Source organism: Paramormyrops kingsleyae, chromosome 6 (assembly GCF_048594095.1).
Source record: "Paramormyrops kingsleyae isolate MSU_618 chromosome 6, PKINGS_0.4, whole genome shotgun sequence".
Classification (NCBI taxonomy): Eukaryota; Metazoa; Chordata; class Actinopteri; order Osteoglossiformes; family Mormyridae; genus Paramormyrops; species Paramormyrops kingsleyae.
Genome location: NC_132802.1, coordinates 21,340,481 through 21,355,940, shown reverse-complemented (window position 1 = coordinate 21,355,940; position 15,460 = coordinate 21,340,481). Strand labels below are relative to the sequence as shown.

Below are 15,460 nucleotides of genomic sequence, written 5' to 3'. Positions count from 1 at the left end.
TAAAATATTTCCATACGGTGGGAGATGAATGTCTATTCGTTACCAGTCCCTGTTTGCTTCTCCCCTCTTCAGGCACAATGTCACAGTGGGCCTGCGTTCATAGTGGGGTACCGCAGGGTTCAATTTTAAGACCACTATTGTTCCTAATTTACATAAATGATATAGACACCAATATATACAGTAAACTGGTGAAATTTGCAGATGACACCAAGGTGGGTGGTGTAGCAGATACTGAACTAGCGGCTCAGCAGCTACAGTGGGATCTTGATTTAATCAGTGACAGGGCCGATATCTGGCAGATGAAATTTAACATAGACAAATGTAAGGTACTCCATGTAGGGAGCAGAAATATAAAGTACAGGTATTTTATGGGACCTACTGAAATAAAGGTAGCTGATTATGAGAAAGACCTTGGTGTGTATGTTGATGCTTCCACGTCTCATTCTCACCAGTGCGGGGAAGCAATAAAAAAGGCCAATAGGATGTTGGGGTATATCTCCAGGTGTGTGGAGTTTAAGTCAAGGGAGGTAATGCTAAGATTATACAATTCCTTGGTGAGACCTCACCTAGAATATTGTGTGCAGGTTTGGTCACCATATCTTAAAAAGGACATTGCGGCCTTAGAAAAGGTGCAGCGTAGGGCCACAAGAATGATTCCTGGTCTTAGAGGAATGTTACTAAAGGTTAGTTGAGCTAAATCTGTTCAGCCTCAAGCAAAGGAGACTGAGGGGGGACATGATCCAGTTCTATAAGGTTCTAACAGGTCTGGATGCTGTTCATCCAAATAGTTACTTCAGCATTAGTTCAAATACAAGAACCTGTGGCCATTGGTGGAAATTAGCGGGAGAACATTTCAAACTGGATTTAAGGAAGCACTTCTTTACACAGCGTGTAGTCAGAGTATGGAATAGTCTTCCTGATAACGTAGTGCAAGCTGAATCCTTGGGTTCCTTTAAATCAGAGCTAGATAATATTTTAACAACTCTGAGCTATTAGTTAAGTTCTCCCCAAGCGAGCTCGATGGGCCGAATGGCCTCCTCTCGTTTGTATAGTTCTTATGTTCTTCACTCAGTTTTGCTTCTCACAAACGTACTAACAGCAAGGACTAGAATTGATTATGATTCTGCGCATGCAGAGCTCGTGAAAAAGCTGCAGTGGTCAACCTAAGCTTCAAAAATACAGACCTGAAGTCCACTGAGATTAAATGGTCAGTCTATGCTCATCAATCCACAAACGTCAGAGCTGAGGTAGAGTAGTGGACCTAGAGGATTGGGCCAAAATTTCTCAAGAGTGAGGCTGATCAATAACTACAGGATGGAACTGACTTCAGTCCTTGCTGCTAAAGGTAGCATAACCAGTTACTGAGTGTAAGAAACTGATTACTTTTTCACATGGAAACATGGGAGGGTGGGGGCGGGGGAGGGGGGGGGGGTCATGAAAACCTAATATTCATTTGGATGACATTCAAATGTGATTTAAACCTGAGTAGTGGTGTTTTTCCATGACATTTACCCAAGATTTGTAACGCTTTATAGAATGTTTGAATAAAACGAGACCAATCATTAGATCAGTGTTTTCCAACTCAGTCCTCAGGGAACCCCAGACGGTCCACGTTTTTGCTTCCTCTGAGCTCCCAGTGTACCTGTACCAGGTATTCTGTGTTCCTGATTGGCTGGGAGGGAGCAAAAACGTGGACCGTCCGGGGTTTCCTGAGGACTGGGTTGGGAAACACTGCATTAGAGTACCAGCCGTGCCAACACTTATCTGTGGTAAGTTTGCAGATGATGCTGTCTAGTTCGAGACTTTTATTAGCAGGGGCATCATTAAACAGAAAATGCTTAAATTACATTACTTACATTAATTACCACCTCCATAAAATGGATAAAGTAAGTCTGTTATATCATTGATTTTACTAGATTAAATGACTTTCCTATGTTGTGTATTTGCGTTGAATGTCTTTGAATTGAAATGAAATTCCTGTCATTCTGATTCAAATTCCATTTCAAGATCCTGTGTTGTATCCATAAATTTTGAATTGCACAACCCTACTCTCTACTGGCTTGTGAAACTGAATGGTAGGTTTCATAAGAATACAGGTTTTCAATAAAATTTTGTTTACGTGTTTTTTTAAAGTAAATTTTTAAGTAAAATTTAAATGTTATAAGAACTGTAAATTTTATATCTTCAATTTTAGGCAAAAATGCCGTTTGATGCCAACAAGTTGTATTGCAGTGAAATCCTGGCCATCTTACTCCAGAACAATGACAGTAAGTGATTTTTTTTAAAGAAACAGGCAAATGTTTAAATAATTTGACCTTCTTAAAACAAAATATTGGCAGTGACATGGTTCCAGCCTTTTTCTTACCCATCTCTCTGTCTTGTGCTACACTGCTACCAGGCTAATTGGCAAAGTAATATCACTTGTAAGCAATCCGTTTGAATGACAGCCCTGGGAGCATGTTCTTGGGTGTATAAACATTGTTGGAGTGGTAATCGCTGCTCACTTCTCTCACTGCAATTGCAGCTGCCAAGAAAAAGGGGTCTGTCTGAAAGATGGCTGCAATACAGTTTTGTTAATATCTGGAACTGCCAGACACGGGCGCTGTTAGTTTTGAAATGGATAAACAAGCTTTAGATGTTTGGGAGTGAAGGAACGGTGCTGATATTTTGCCTGCATTATGTCAGCTTTTATTCCCCCTGCCTATCTCATCCCCACTCTCTGTCCCCCCCCCCCCCCCCCCCCCCCCCCCCCCCCACACACACACACACACACACACACACACACACACAAACACTTTTCTCCCAGGCAACAGGGAGCTCTTGGGTGAACTAGATGGAATTGATGTGCTGCTGCAGCAGCTCTCTGTAAGTACCTAAGCACAGGACGTGAGTCTTTATCATTTTCTCTTGCTCTCTCTCTTTTACTCTCTCTCTCACGCACGCACACACAAACATGTGCGTGCGCACACTATTGGTTTCAATAGAGTCTTATACTCGATATTTATCTGATTACGCTCTCATTTCATTACCTAATTTTAAATGTCTTGCAAGTATCTGCAGGGCTGCCTATTCAACTGTTTTCCCATAAATTAATGTGGTATATTATAAATGCCACATAATTAGAACGAAAAATTGACATGTTGGCATTGAGATCTTTACAGTGGAAAATAAACATGGAGCTGGAAATTAGGACAAATGTATTACCATCATAATGGTGCAGTGATCATGTTTGTGTGACTGGTTGTTGGTGGCTGGGGTTTGAGAGAAGTGTTGATGTATATTATGGGATTGGTAGTTCAAAAGGAGATCCTTTGGGATTTTTTTAAACCTGCCCAGTAGGGTAGCTCTTCTACAATGGATGGACATTGGAGGAATTATCAGAGGTGCAACCATGCAGTGCTGGAACCTTATTGTTGTTTGTTGTTGTTGTTGTTGTTGTTCTTCTTCTTCTTCTTCTTCTTCTTCACTAAAACATTATAGGGAGCAAAGATGGTCTAGAGACGTCAAATTTGGTGGAGTGGTACAGAATTCCCACCATTACTGACGCAAGCAAAATCAAACCCATTGCCTGATGGTGGCGCTGTAGTGTAGTGTTTTACTCTTTGGTCTCTCCGGAACCATGAGTCATAAAAATTTTTTTCCCGGCATTCTCTGACTCATTCCAGTTGGGACTATGAAGCTTTGCCTACTTAGATTTTTAGCTAATTTGCATAATGTTAACAATCTACTTTTTCTAACTCTTCTCAGACCATTCACCTGATTCACACAAAATTTGAACTGCAGTATCTTGAGATCATCTAGACAAAAAGTTTTCCATAAGATTTTGATCAGGCAAATTGTTCTGATGCTACAGGTTGTTTGCACTGGATGACCTATTTCACTTCACCCTTGTACAGGACTGAGAGTCATGAAATTTGGTGTAATGGTAATATTCATTCCATTACTCAGGACAGAAAAAAGATACAGGTTGAGCTTATTGGTATGAAATATTACATCACAGCCTATGCTATAGCGTATAAGCTTGTTTAAACTATGCAGTTGATTGCATTATTATTTTATCAATAATACATTTTAAACTTTCAGTCCATGCTACTAATAAAAGCTAACATTTAGACCAGGAGTCGACAACCTGCGGCTCACGAGCCACATGTGGCTCTTTGACCACGTGACTGCGGCTCTTCTCAGAACGTTAGCCGCATTCACATTTTCATGTCTTAACATAATCATAATACTTTCGTAAAGATGAATTATTTATTTATAGGTTAATATTTTTCATTTAGATATTTCTTTAGCTATATGTGAATGAGGCAGTGCATCGCACGCTTCTGTGATGTTTTAACGGCATTATTTACATCTTCCGCAAAGTCATTCTCTGCGACCAGAGTATGTCTCCGGTCAAATGGTATGCTGTACCTGAGATTGGATGTACGCTTCAATATTTATTGGGATTCCTAACTCTTTCATATACTTTTTTTAGTAAATCATCACCACACCTTCCCAGGTCTTCGTAAAAATTATTATATTTTCTCCGATTTGCATATTATAGCCAGCTGAAATTGGTTTTCTTTATTTTTTGTAAGTACTTTAACTTTTGTTTTCGTGTTAAATGCATTTATGCCCATATCATATTAAAAAGTCTTACCCCAAACCCCCTTCTCTACCCATTGCAGCTCAATGTAAATTTTGGTTTAGATATTTAAGAAAAAAGGGCTCTTTGCTTTAAAAAGGTTGCCAACCCCTGATTTAGACCATATCTATTGGTTAAGAGCATTTGATTGTTTATGAAATTTTTCTGAATGAAGAGTGGAAGAAGCTGAAGTATATAGATTCATTCCTAAACACAGTATGGGTCATTCTTATGTAACACCAGTGTTTTCTAAATTTTAAAATTCGTTTCACCACAGACTCTCATTATTTTGTCTATAATGAGGATTTAATAGGCTACGGAGTAAATCAATTGACAATACAGTACAAATCATTTAAAAAAAAAAAAATGAATTTACATCTTATTACACTATTTGATTGTCTGCTCTGGGTTACTTGAAGTGAAGTTGAAAGATTTAAAAACATTTCATCTAGTTTTGTTTTATTTAATTTTAAAACTGCAACTGTAGGGGGGAATGGTTGAGGGATCATTAAGTCAGAGATATAAATTATATCCTAAAAAGGTATGGTTGTGGGCAATGGTGGCTTAATGGTTAGGGAAGCGCACTCATAATTGAAAGATTGCAGGTTCAAATCCCTGACCAGCAAGGTACCATTGAGGTACCCTGAGTAAGGTACTGCCCCCAAGCACTGCTCCCTGGGTGCTGAATTAGCTGCCCACTGCTATGTCACATTGTCATATATGGGTTACATGCAGAGAACACATTTCGTTGTTGTGCGCTGTGGTTTTTCAACAATGACAATCACTAAATTCTAATTCTGTTGCCAGTTGCTCCTTGCAAAATTCAAACATTGTATTTCACTGTTATATTTTGTGTTTTGTAGAAGGATTTTCATCTTTGTGAGAATGATCAAATATTGGCATAGTAGGATACTGCCATTGTTTCATTTTCAAAATAAAATGGTTTTTGTGGTGTTAAATTAGGTTAACAGTGTAATAGAAACAGGCCATGTTCCACGTTTTGCTTGTTGCCAAAATTGAGTATAATTTATGAAGCTAACACAATTATGAAAAGTGCATTGCTGAAAAAGCCTTTGTAGAATGGATGTGCATGAAAACAATGAAATAATGCAAATGTATTTTAGTCCATCCATCCATCCAGAGTCTGAGTGTGCAGTGTAATTTAGCTGTTTTACGACTGCAAGCAGGTCATGTAATTTACCACCTAGGAGACGCTCTGCGTGCTGATGACCTTTACAGCTGGCCGTACAGCTCTTAAAATCCAGTGGGAACTGAAGACACCTGTGACCCTCCACAGGTATTCAAGCGGCATAACCCTGCCATGGCGGAGGAGCAGGAGATGATGGAGAACCTTTTTGATTCGCTCTGTTCTTGTCTGATGCTGGCGGCCAACCGAGACCGCTTCCTCAAAGGAGAGGGTCTGCAGCTCATGAACCTCATGCTCAGGTCAGTCCCGGGGGTGAGGGAGTGGAGGCGCAAGCTCAGTCCCCTAATGGGCACAGTGCTTAGTGTGACAATGGGCTCTATTATGACGATCTAATGTCCAAAAACCATTTTGCTATTTTGACGGAGGAAAAACAGGATTTTGTGCCAGCATGACCTGATATAATGATGTTAAAAGATGTGCTTTTAATTTTTTATTCTTTTTTTTCTATGGCGTTTCATTGAATAGTATGATTACGTGACCCAGTTGTGCTCCATAATAAAAGGTATATAAATTAAATAAAACAAAACACCATTAGGGCACTTTGAGCGCATACTTGTGTTTGTAACAAGCGTGCTGTACCCACACGTTTCTAAAACAAGGCGGTTAAATACAGTTTAATAATGTACTACTAACTTATGACGTGGTTTTTGTTGGTCAAAAGCGTAATGTCATTTCGCTGCCTTAAACTAGCAAGGCACCCAGCCACGCCTCGTTTAAAAAAAAGAAACACCACTCCTGCGAGCAGGAAACGGGCACAAAATCATTTGCTATCTTGACTATGTGTGTGCATGGCATGAAAATGAGGAATGCGCTGGTATGATAATAGCAAAACCACTTTGTATTGCGCCTTCTGCCGTTGGAAAATAGGGCCCAATAAGGGGTTTCCATTCTAACCGTAATACAGTGGCCCTTTTTTTCTAAGCACATCAGTAGTTCATCAGTATGAATTAACTTGTAAATTGCTGGAATTTTTTTGAGAATGTTTTAAGTTATATAACAGTATGTTTGAGAATAATCTCAACGTTGAATGTAGTACATTTTAGTGTATGAACAGAGATCAGTTGTTGACAGATTGCAGAGTAGAATTTGAGGAAACATCCATTTTTTTTGTTGTTAAGTAACTGGGCTGGCCAACACAGCCCAACCTTAAAGCAGAGAAACGCGTCTGGTAGAATTCCGTGGAGTTTTTTGTGGCGCGAACCTCTGTTGCTATTCTTGTCGTGGAGTCAGTAGGTTTATAAAATTAACAGTGTAGTGAAAAACAAAGAAGCTCCCTTGTCTATACTTTGGCTTAATTAGACATCAGGGAATGGCTCTTGGGAGCCTCTTGCATGATTTGTGCGGCATCTGACATAAGAAGCCTGCCGCAGCCTTCTCATCTAGCCCCTAATTACAATGATAAGGAGGTGTCTGACAGTTTTCAGAGTTTCTGTTTGCTGTCAAGATAACAAGCCTTGTCTTGGAGTGACGAGCGTAATTTCTTAGCATGTAGACAGACGCATGTTTGTTATAACTAATGTGGAGGGAGGGACTGTGACGTTACCACACAATGTCCCTGTAGGTGTGTTTGTGGGGGGCAGTCAGTGATTTGATGCAAGTTAGTACAATATCGAGTTCCACATGCCACCAGCTGTGCATGTGAAACGTTCTCCTGCGATGGTACTGAAGCATGTAGTTCTTCACAGGCAGAATGAATCAGTGTTGCTTTGACCGACAGCTCCATTTCCCTGCTGTCAGACCACTGTACAGCTAACCCAGATAGCATGAGTCTCAAGCTCCATTTCAGAAAACCTAGAAGAGTTCTTGTTTCAGTCTCAGTTTTTGATATGTTGAAAATGAGAATTAGAACTGAATGTCTTGTATATTTTATGGTCTGGAATGATTGTCGCTAAATTTTATCATTAAACTGATGGTTTATCTTAAAGGACCTTCACAAGCAATTTTGCTCACATTTTAAAATAAGGGTACATGAATTATTAATGCACGGTCTTGGTTTTTATCTCCTTAACAGTTAAGGCATTTATTTAAAAGAGAGATGTCTTTGTTAAAGTTCTCTCTCTTCTTTTTACACCCAAAACAAAAGCAGAGCTGAGGTTATTTTTGGAAAATAATTTATGGTCTCTCGTATGAAGTCAGTGCAGCCCCCCCACCCCCAATTTGAAAATGAAATTTAAAAAGTCACTCTGTTTCATTTCCACACCTGTGATCTTTGCTTTCACATGCCTGTAGGTGTAGCAGAGCACAGAGAAGCCTTCGGAGGTTCTGGAGGTGTAGTAGAAATCCAGAAGTAGTGTTTCTGCATTGTGTGCCCACAATGTAGACAGTGAAAGCTGTTGATTGAATTGTGCTTATTATATGATTTATTCATCTTAGGAAAAAGTCTGATGCCATGAAAAGAGTAGCTTTGTTGCCTCACACCTCCAGGGTTGAGGGTCTAACCCTACATTGTCTGTTGATGAAGCTTTGCATGTTCTCCCCTTGTGCAAGGTTCTTCAAGGTGTTCCACTTTCCCCCTTCAGTCCAACAATGTGTGATTAGGCTAACTGATGCCACTAAATCACCCATAGCATATGATTGTCAGTGTGTGCGTATATATTCCCTGTGATCTAGAGCTGTCTCGATTGCTCTAAAATACGCATAGCCTAGCGTATCTTTTACAGTTTGACTTAAATTTACTTTGTATGTCACGATGATTAGCACTGAAGTGAAGGCCAGTCCTGTCGCTTAGCATGTAATTTCAAATCATGAAATGAATAGATTTAGTACATTACTAATCATGTAGATTACTCGATAATGAATATAATTGATAGCGAGTCCTACTTGTGTCCGTTCTTCTGTTGTCCCCCCCAAAACATTATTTCTGACTTGCTCTGTAAATGGGACGACTTCTTCATAGCTTTGGTATTGATTGTGGTGACTGGTAGAACAAAGCCGTGCAGAAACTTTTCGAGGGCTAGGTTATGTGGAGTCGTCAGTCATGCCATAAAAAATGAATCTGTAAAACAATAAGAAAATTGTTCAGTAAGAAAGTAAAATAAATACAAATAAAAGAATAAGAAAATACTTTTCTTTATTACTTTTACCCTTTTGCTTTGGCTTCTTCTGCATCGCTTTGTTTATCCTTGAAGGGCCAAGCTGTCGATCAGCTGGAAACTGTGAAACAAAAAATATTTGTTTAGATTAAAAGCAATTGGACTCTACAGGGATACTGTCCAACTTCCCAAAGGACCAGTGGACCATGGACATTGATATATGGCCAGCAATCGGGTTTCCTGACAACATTTTTTTTTAAGAAACTTTTAAAGTTATCTGACTGTCTAAACTAGTTTTGTGGAGTAGCCCCTTATAAAAACTATACAGTGACACAGGATATAAATGATGTTAAATATTTAATTGATGAATAGTCAGTATAGTATATAATTTAAGGTATGATTTACCTGAAATCCAACATAATTGACACAAAATGACAACCAAATCCACATTTTGGAGCTTAGACTCCAGTCGTTGCTGTGGATTGCAGCGATACATTTGCTTCTTGTCTTTAGTTATCAGCAGTCTAAGAAGATGGGTCAGATTTCTTGTTAAATTGTTTTGTACAATCAATCGCACAGCATCTTTTTCCCATTTTAGCTATTTTTTCCACAGCATTCAAGCTGAATGTTAATGCTGCTGTTCATTCTTCTTGCCACTCAGTGGGTGTAACGGCAGTGTGTTCTGCCTTCTGTGGGATTATGCGACTACTCTGCTCGGTCAGGAAAGCCCACCCTGAGCCAGTCGATTGACAGCCCTTTGTGGGGGGGGGGAAGCAATAGGGGAAAAAAGGAAAAACAATAGAGAAATGCATTTTCTTATTCTTTTATTTTTATTTGTATTTATTTTGTTTTGTTACTCAGCATTTATTTTGTTGTTCTTTTAGAGATTTATGGCAATTGTTTGACTCCATACAGGTGCCGGACAAACATAATTCTACTGCCCCTGGTCATTTCTGTCACCTCTTTCTGTTGTGGGCTTTTGTCTGACTTGGTAGAGGCCAGTCCTTTGGAATATACTCAAAATAAGAAGCTGCCATTTTTTTTTGCCATAGGATTGTGTTGTGTATATAATACACGTGTGTGTGTGCGTGAGTGTGTGTGTGCGTGAGTGTGTGTGTGTGTGTGTGAGAGTGAATATTTACATACACAGTGGTCAGGGAAAGTCTTAGGAGGATTTCTTAATCCAGTAAATGATATTGCAGATTTATTGATTTTATAACAGAAATCATTACTTTATTCATTTGCACACTGCAGAAACACGGAGTATTCTAACTCACAAGTATAGGATGTCTTCACCTCATTCCACAAAATCTTTTTGGTTAAGGTCTGCATTCTGAATGGGCTACTCTAAATTTGGATTCTTTAATGTATTTTTTAAGCTATTCTGTAGCGGGTTTACATTGATGTTTTTGGTCATTGTCTCAGCGCAGACCAAATGGCAATGCCGTCCTTATCGACAGCACCAAAGCTCGTTGTTACTTAGTTGAAGATCAGACCATATTGTAAGAGAAATGTATACATTAATGCTAGTCATTCTAAAGGGTTTTTCTGGTCGCTGTATAGTTGTCTACTGTAATTGCAATAAGTTTTTTTTTTCCCCTCTCATTAGCGCCTTTTGTATTTTATTATTAGCACTGCACTTGCATAGATTTTTTGTGAACTTGTATATCTGCTATCTGGGTTTGTGTATCTGAAAGCCTTGTCATCAAGCACTGTGCCCTTTTCAGATTCTCCCTTATTTCTTCCACCATCAAGCTTTGTCCACTGGTTTAATGATGCCCAGCAATTTCTGCCCCCCCCCCCCCCCCCCCGCACATGTTCTTAAAGGGAGAAGAAGATGTCCCGTACCAGCGCATTAAAGGTCTTAGATCATGGTATGGTTGGACCTGAGGGTTCTGATAACTGCCACAAGTTTGTGGACATCCTGGGCCTGAGGACCATATTCCCCCTTTTTATGAAGACGCCAAAGAAGATGAGGAAAGCTGGCATCTCGGATAAAGAACACGAAGGTACGTTTGGTCAAAATCCATTTATATGCTATGCTAGAACAACTTCTGCAGTTATTCTTCAGCCAAACAGTAAGCTAAGGTTTATGTTTTAGATATTTATTAGTTTTCCATCCATCTGAATGCTTGAAGCAGTCTGCAACTAAATGTGTCATTAGATTTGTAAGTGATATCCTTCAGCCTGGAGTTTTATTTCATCAGTCAACAGAACGGAAAAATGACTAATTTCGGTTATTCTTAAATATTAGTCTTGTTGGGAGGTTATCCTCTTGACATCATCTTGCTGCCTTATTTTTCACCTCCGGTGAACAGATCGGTTTATCCTGTCTCCTCTCCTGTCTGTAGAACAAAATTAATTAACCCCAGAGCATGTGAAAACAGGCAAACAGGAAGAGCAGTTACCAGGCCCAGATAGCTGCTTACTGATAGACCTGCCTTTCCTAAGGATGTGAGCAGTGGCCAGGTTGACGTTGGGCTGCTGGAGCGTGTGCCTGCAGCTGCCAGCGTGGAGATGTGTGTTTGCATACTAATCATCAGCATGGTTCTCTACAGTCTTATGGTATCCAGACCATCACTGCTTTTGTGGGGGTGTGATTTCCAATTTAGATGTGCAATTTTTTCTCCTGTGGAATCTAATTTATGACAATATCACTGAAAATCTTCCTGATCTATTACAGATTTCTAAAAAAATGTGAGTTCTGGAACCAGTGTACAATAATTCCTTGTTTGCATGATAATTGAAAGACTGGTGGAGATCTTCAAAAGAGAGCTTTGTGCTCAAATAATTTCTTGTTTGTAGGGTCTGATAAATTAATTATGAAGCAAGCCCCTTTTGCCCACTTTTATGTGGTAAATCTTATCCCTGCAAAATCCCATTTGAGATGCTGTGGCCCCAAGGGGGTTTCGGCTAATTTTGTTGCAAGGATTTGAAAATGCTGTGGTGTGTTGTATTATCTTAATAACACCCAAGCCTCGTAACAACTTTAGAACTGTTCATGAAAAGTTAACCAACTGCTGTGCGCAATAAATCTGGTGCTCTAAGCTGAGATGTTTTTCACTTTATTTTGCTGTAGTGCATCTAAGCCAAAACGTATCTTCTGCAGAACAGTGTAATCCTGTTTCAGTTTATTTCACTTGTATTTCACATATAAATGTGTTCCAGTACTTTTTTTTTCTGTAAATTTGCTTTCGGCAGCAAAACCCTTATGCGTTTAAAAAAATTAACTCCCGATGTCTAGATATAATATGGTCATTTATGACAGGCAGGTTTTTGTTCTTTACCGATTATCACAATCATAATAATCCATGAATATTATCAGAGGCTGTTCTGCAAGTGTGACCCAGTTGATCAAACGCTACCTTCTGAATTACTTCCAAATGGCGCATGATGCAGTGCTGCAGCGGTTTGTCTCACTGGCCCAGTTGTCTGTTCCTGTCAGTGAGACCCTCTGCTACTAATGCATAGTGTCACGCTACCAATTAATCCAGCTGGCAGTTCAGTGTAAGGTGAAGATGTTGAGCCCATGGAGAAGGAGCTGCCCTGACATGATGTGAAAGGCTTAGTGGCTCTCGGATGTAGGCCAAAACACTCCTGAGTAGAGCAGGAGTTATTTCTGGGCTGCGCTTTGCTGCCTGGCATGGCGTCTTACAGTGGGTGTTGGGGAATCATGAGGATTCGTCACCCTACACGTCACGCTGCTGTTGGCTTGCAGGCAGATAGTGACCGTAAGGGTAATTTACACAAAGTAAATGGCACCCCCCCCCAATCTCCCCATCTCCCCCTCCCCCATCCAGAAGAGAGGACCTTTTGCAGTATGTTCAGCTAGAATTAGAATGATCATTGTGATACATCTACCTAGGAGTGAGCTTGTGTGTCTCAGCCTCCCGTTCTCCTGAGGTCATTCTCCGTGCCGCAGGCCTTCGCTTATCATGGATCCTCTGCCATAAAGGCTTTCAGTCTGTGTTCCCTCCCCTTACTTTGGAAACCAACAATGTAATTAGTGTTTGTAAAATGCTGCCAGTCCTGCTTTAAAGCACAGAAACCTTTCACTGCTTAATGGAGGTGGCATTGGGTAGCATTCAGGCGCAGCAATGCCTGCAACACCAGGCTCTGCCATAGTCATCATGACTCTACAGCTATTAGTCTGTCTGTTACAGTTCTTACTGTTATGTCACCGAAAACGTTGGTCATAGTGCAAAAGAGAAATAGAATATTAATACAGTGGTACCTCGGTTCTCGAACTTAATCCGTTCCGGACTCCGGATCGAATCCTAAAAAGTTCGAGTTCTGTTCGAATTTTTCCCATAAGAAATAATGGAAAACCAATTAATTGGTTCCCGGCCCCCCAAAATTACACCTAAATATGTTTTTTTTTTTTTTTTTTTTTTTTTTTTTTTTTTTTAGCATTTAAACACAAAATGAACAGGATAAAACTAGAAGAGCATTTTTTTCTTAATGGCTTCCAAAACGATAAAGATCTTATCCCAACATTACCCCTGTCCTGCCCGATCATCTGCTCCTTCCGTGTGCCACGCCCTCTCATTAACCTCGTGTGGGATCCCCATGTGATCAGCTGTTTCTGGTTGTTGTAATTAGTCCTCTGTATTAAGTCCGCGTTTCAGTTTGTTTCCCCAGTCCAGTCATTGGGTGCGTTCGACTTGCTTACAGCGCTGGCTTAAAGCAACGCATTCTGATCCTGACGCAATGCATTACGGTTCGATGCATTGCGACCTCTCACCCGGCTGCACAAACTGGAACCGCCTCCGTGACGACACACCTTTGCCCTTATTGGCTGAAGAGTTTAGTTACATGCATGACATTTGTATCCCAGGCAGTTCTGATGCGCAATCTGCTATTTCTCCCGAATATCACATAAAGCAGTGAGAACTGTTTTTCAGTTAATTTACCTGGTAAAATAAAGTTTAAATAAATTACATAAATGCTCCAATAGTACACGTAAGTTAGTGGTTTATTTATTGTTAGTTACTGTAATGTTGCGCTGCTTTATTTGTTTGATCGTCCAGTCTGTGAAGAAGGCATTCAAGTAAGAATTGCATTGTAGTATGACTCATTTCCTGGCGCGTACAATTTATATTAGGTCAGTGTACACGGTTCGACTTCTTCTGTTATTCAGATCGAGTTCTAGGTCAAACTGGTTTGTTCGACTTTCAAGAAATTCGAATTCTAGTGAGTTTGAGAACTGAGGTACCACTGTATTTAAAAATGTCATTTATATTGTTTATCAAAGGAATACAAGTAACCAACTAATTGGTGGGGAAAGATTCTAAAACTTGTCGTAAGTGGAATGTACAATCAATGACTAAGTATATTTTCAGACCTACATATCGCAATAGGGACTCAAGTATTCAGGTAAACACATTTATTAACTTTCACATTTCATGGCGACCCATCTAGAACTTCTAGAATTGTACAGGTTGGCGAGTGCGACAAATACAGATTAGATGGACAGAGCAGGTGACAGATCTGTTTCTGGCAGCCCCACAAGCCAGAGTAAATTTTAAAAAGGCTGAACTCTGCAGTACACTGGGAAAAAATGAACATAAAACTAAAGGCAGCATTATGCAATTGGCTGCTTTTACCTAGGCTAACTAGTGGTGCACTGGTGTGGAAATTCGCTTGTGGTGAACCTTGCCAAACCTGCCAGCCTAATTTAGCGGAATCTTGCATCATTTTTTTTTTGTTTTTTTAATTCTGTGGGAAGCACAAGAATGATCTGTGGGCTAGATTTAATAATGAATTATGAATATGTTGCTAGGTGGTACTTTGAGACCTCTTATAAGCGGTGAATGAGTTGCTGAAATCTTTAATCTCCCAAGATGGAAAATGGCTCTTGTCTATTCCAATGATCTACATTAGTTTAGTAGCACAGTCTTTAGCTGTGGTCCTGTTAACTTCTCAAAATCTTTGTAGTGCAAAGATCAGGTAGCACTTCCTTATGAACATTAATGAACCTTCTCCTCCCATCCTACTTTCCAGAAATTTGCATGCCGGTTGCAGCTGCTTTTCACATCTACCTGCACAATGTGAACGCAAGAGCACACAACCTTTAAGGCAGACTTTGAACCCAGAAATCAGTTGCAACCAATTCTGAAGTTACAGATCGACGCAGTTGAATCGCCACCTTAATAAGCAAGTTATCATGATACGTTTGTGCACCCTTTACATTATAATATTAATGGACAAAATGTCTGTTTCCCCAAAAAGGAATATGAAACAGAATCATGGACAAGCAACTCTTTAAATAATGAGTACACGTTTCTGCTCCTATGTATGAGTTGTGTCTGTTTGTATGAATGCCATTGGCTTATTGTATTGTATTTCCAAAATAAGGTCATTCTATTTATGGGCAAATAATATGTAGCCTACCAAAATATTTTGGGTGGAGAAGCACAACTAACATAAAATTAGTGTTCACTGAGCAGGGTAGCCATATGGGGAATTATATTCTTCAGTAGGGATAAACATAGTGAAATAAATGTAAGTGAATGAGTGAATAGATTTGCTCTTGGCAAAATGGATTCGGACGTGGCATCTGTTACCTTAGAAGCAGTGCATGAAGAAGGATGC

General features: G+C 39.8%; 1 protein-coding gene across 1 annotated transcript in view; it reads left to right on the top strand.

Moving 5' to 3' along the window:
* ctnnbl1 (catenin, beta like 1) overlaps positions 1–15,460 on the top strand; it is a 65,858-nt gene that overhangs the window by 12,150 nt on the left and 38,248 nt on the right. The window contains exons 8-11 of the mRNA XM_072712864.1: positions 2,195–2,267; positions 2,807–2,865; positions 5,925–6,073; positions 10,694–10,875. Of these exons, the coding sequence (XP_072568965.1) occupies positions 2,195–2,267; positions 2,807–2,865; positions 5,925–6,073; positions 10,694–10,875 (463 nt within the window). The remainder of the gene's footprint in view (positions 1–2,194; positions 2,268–2,806; positions 2,866–5,924; positions 6,074–10,693; positions 10,876–15,460) is intronic.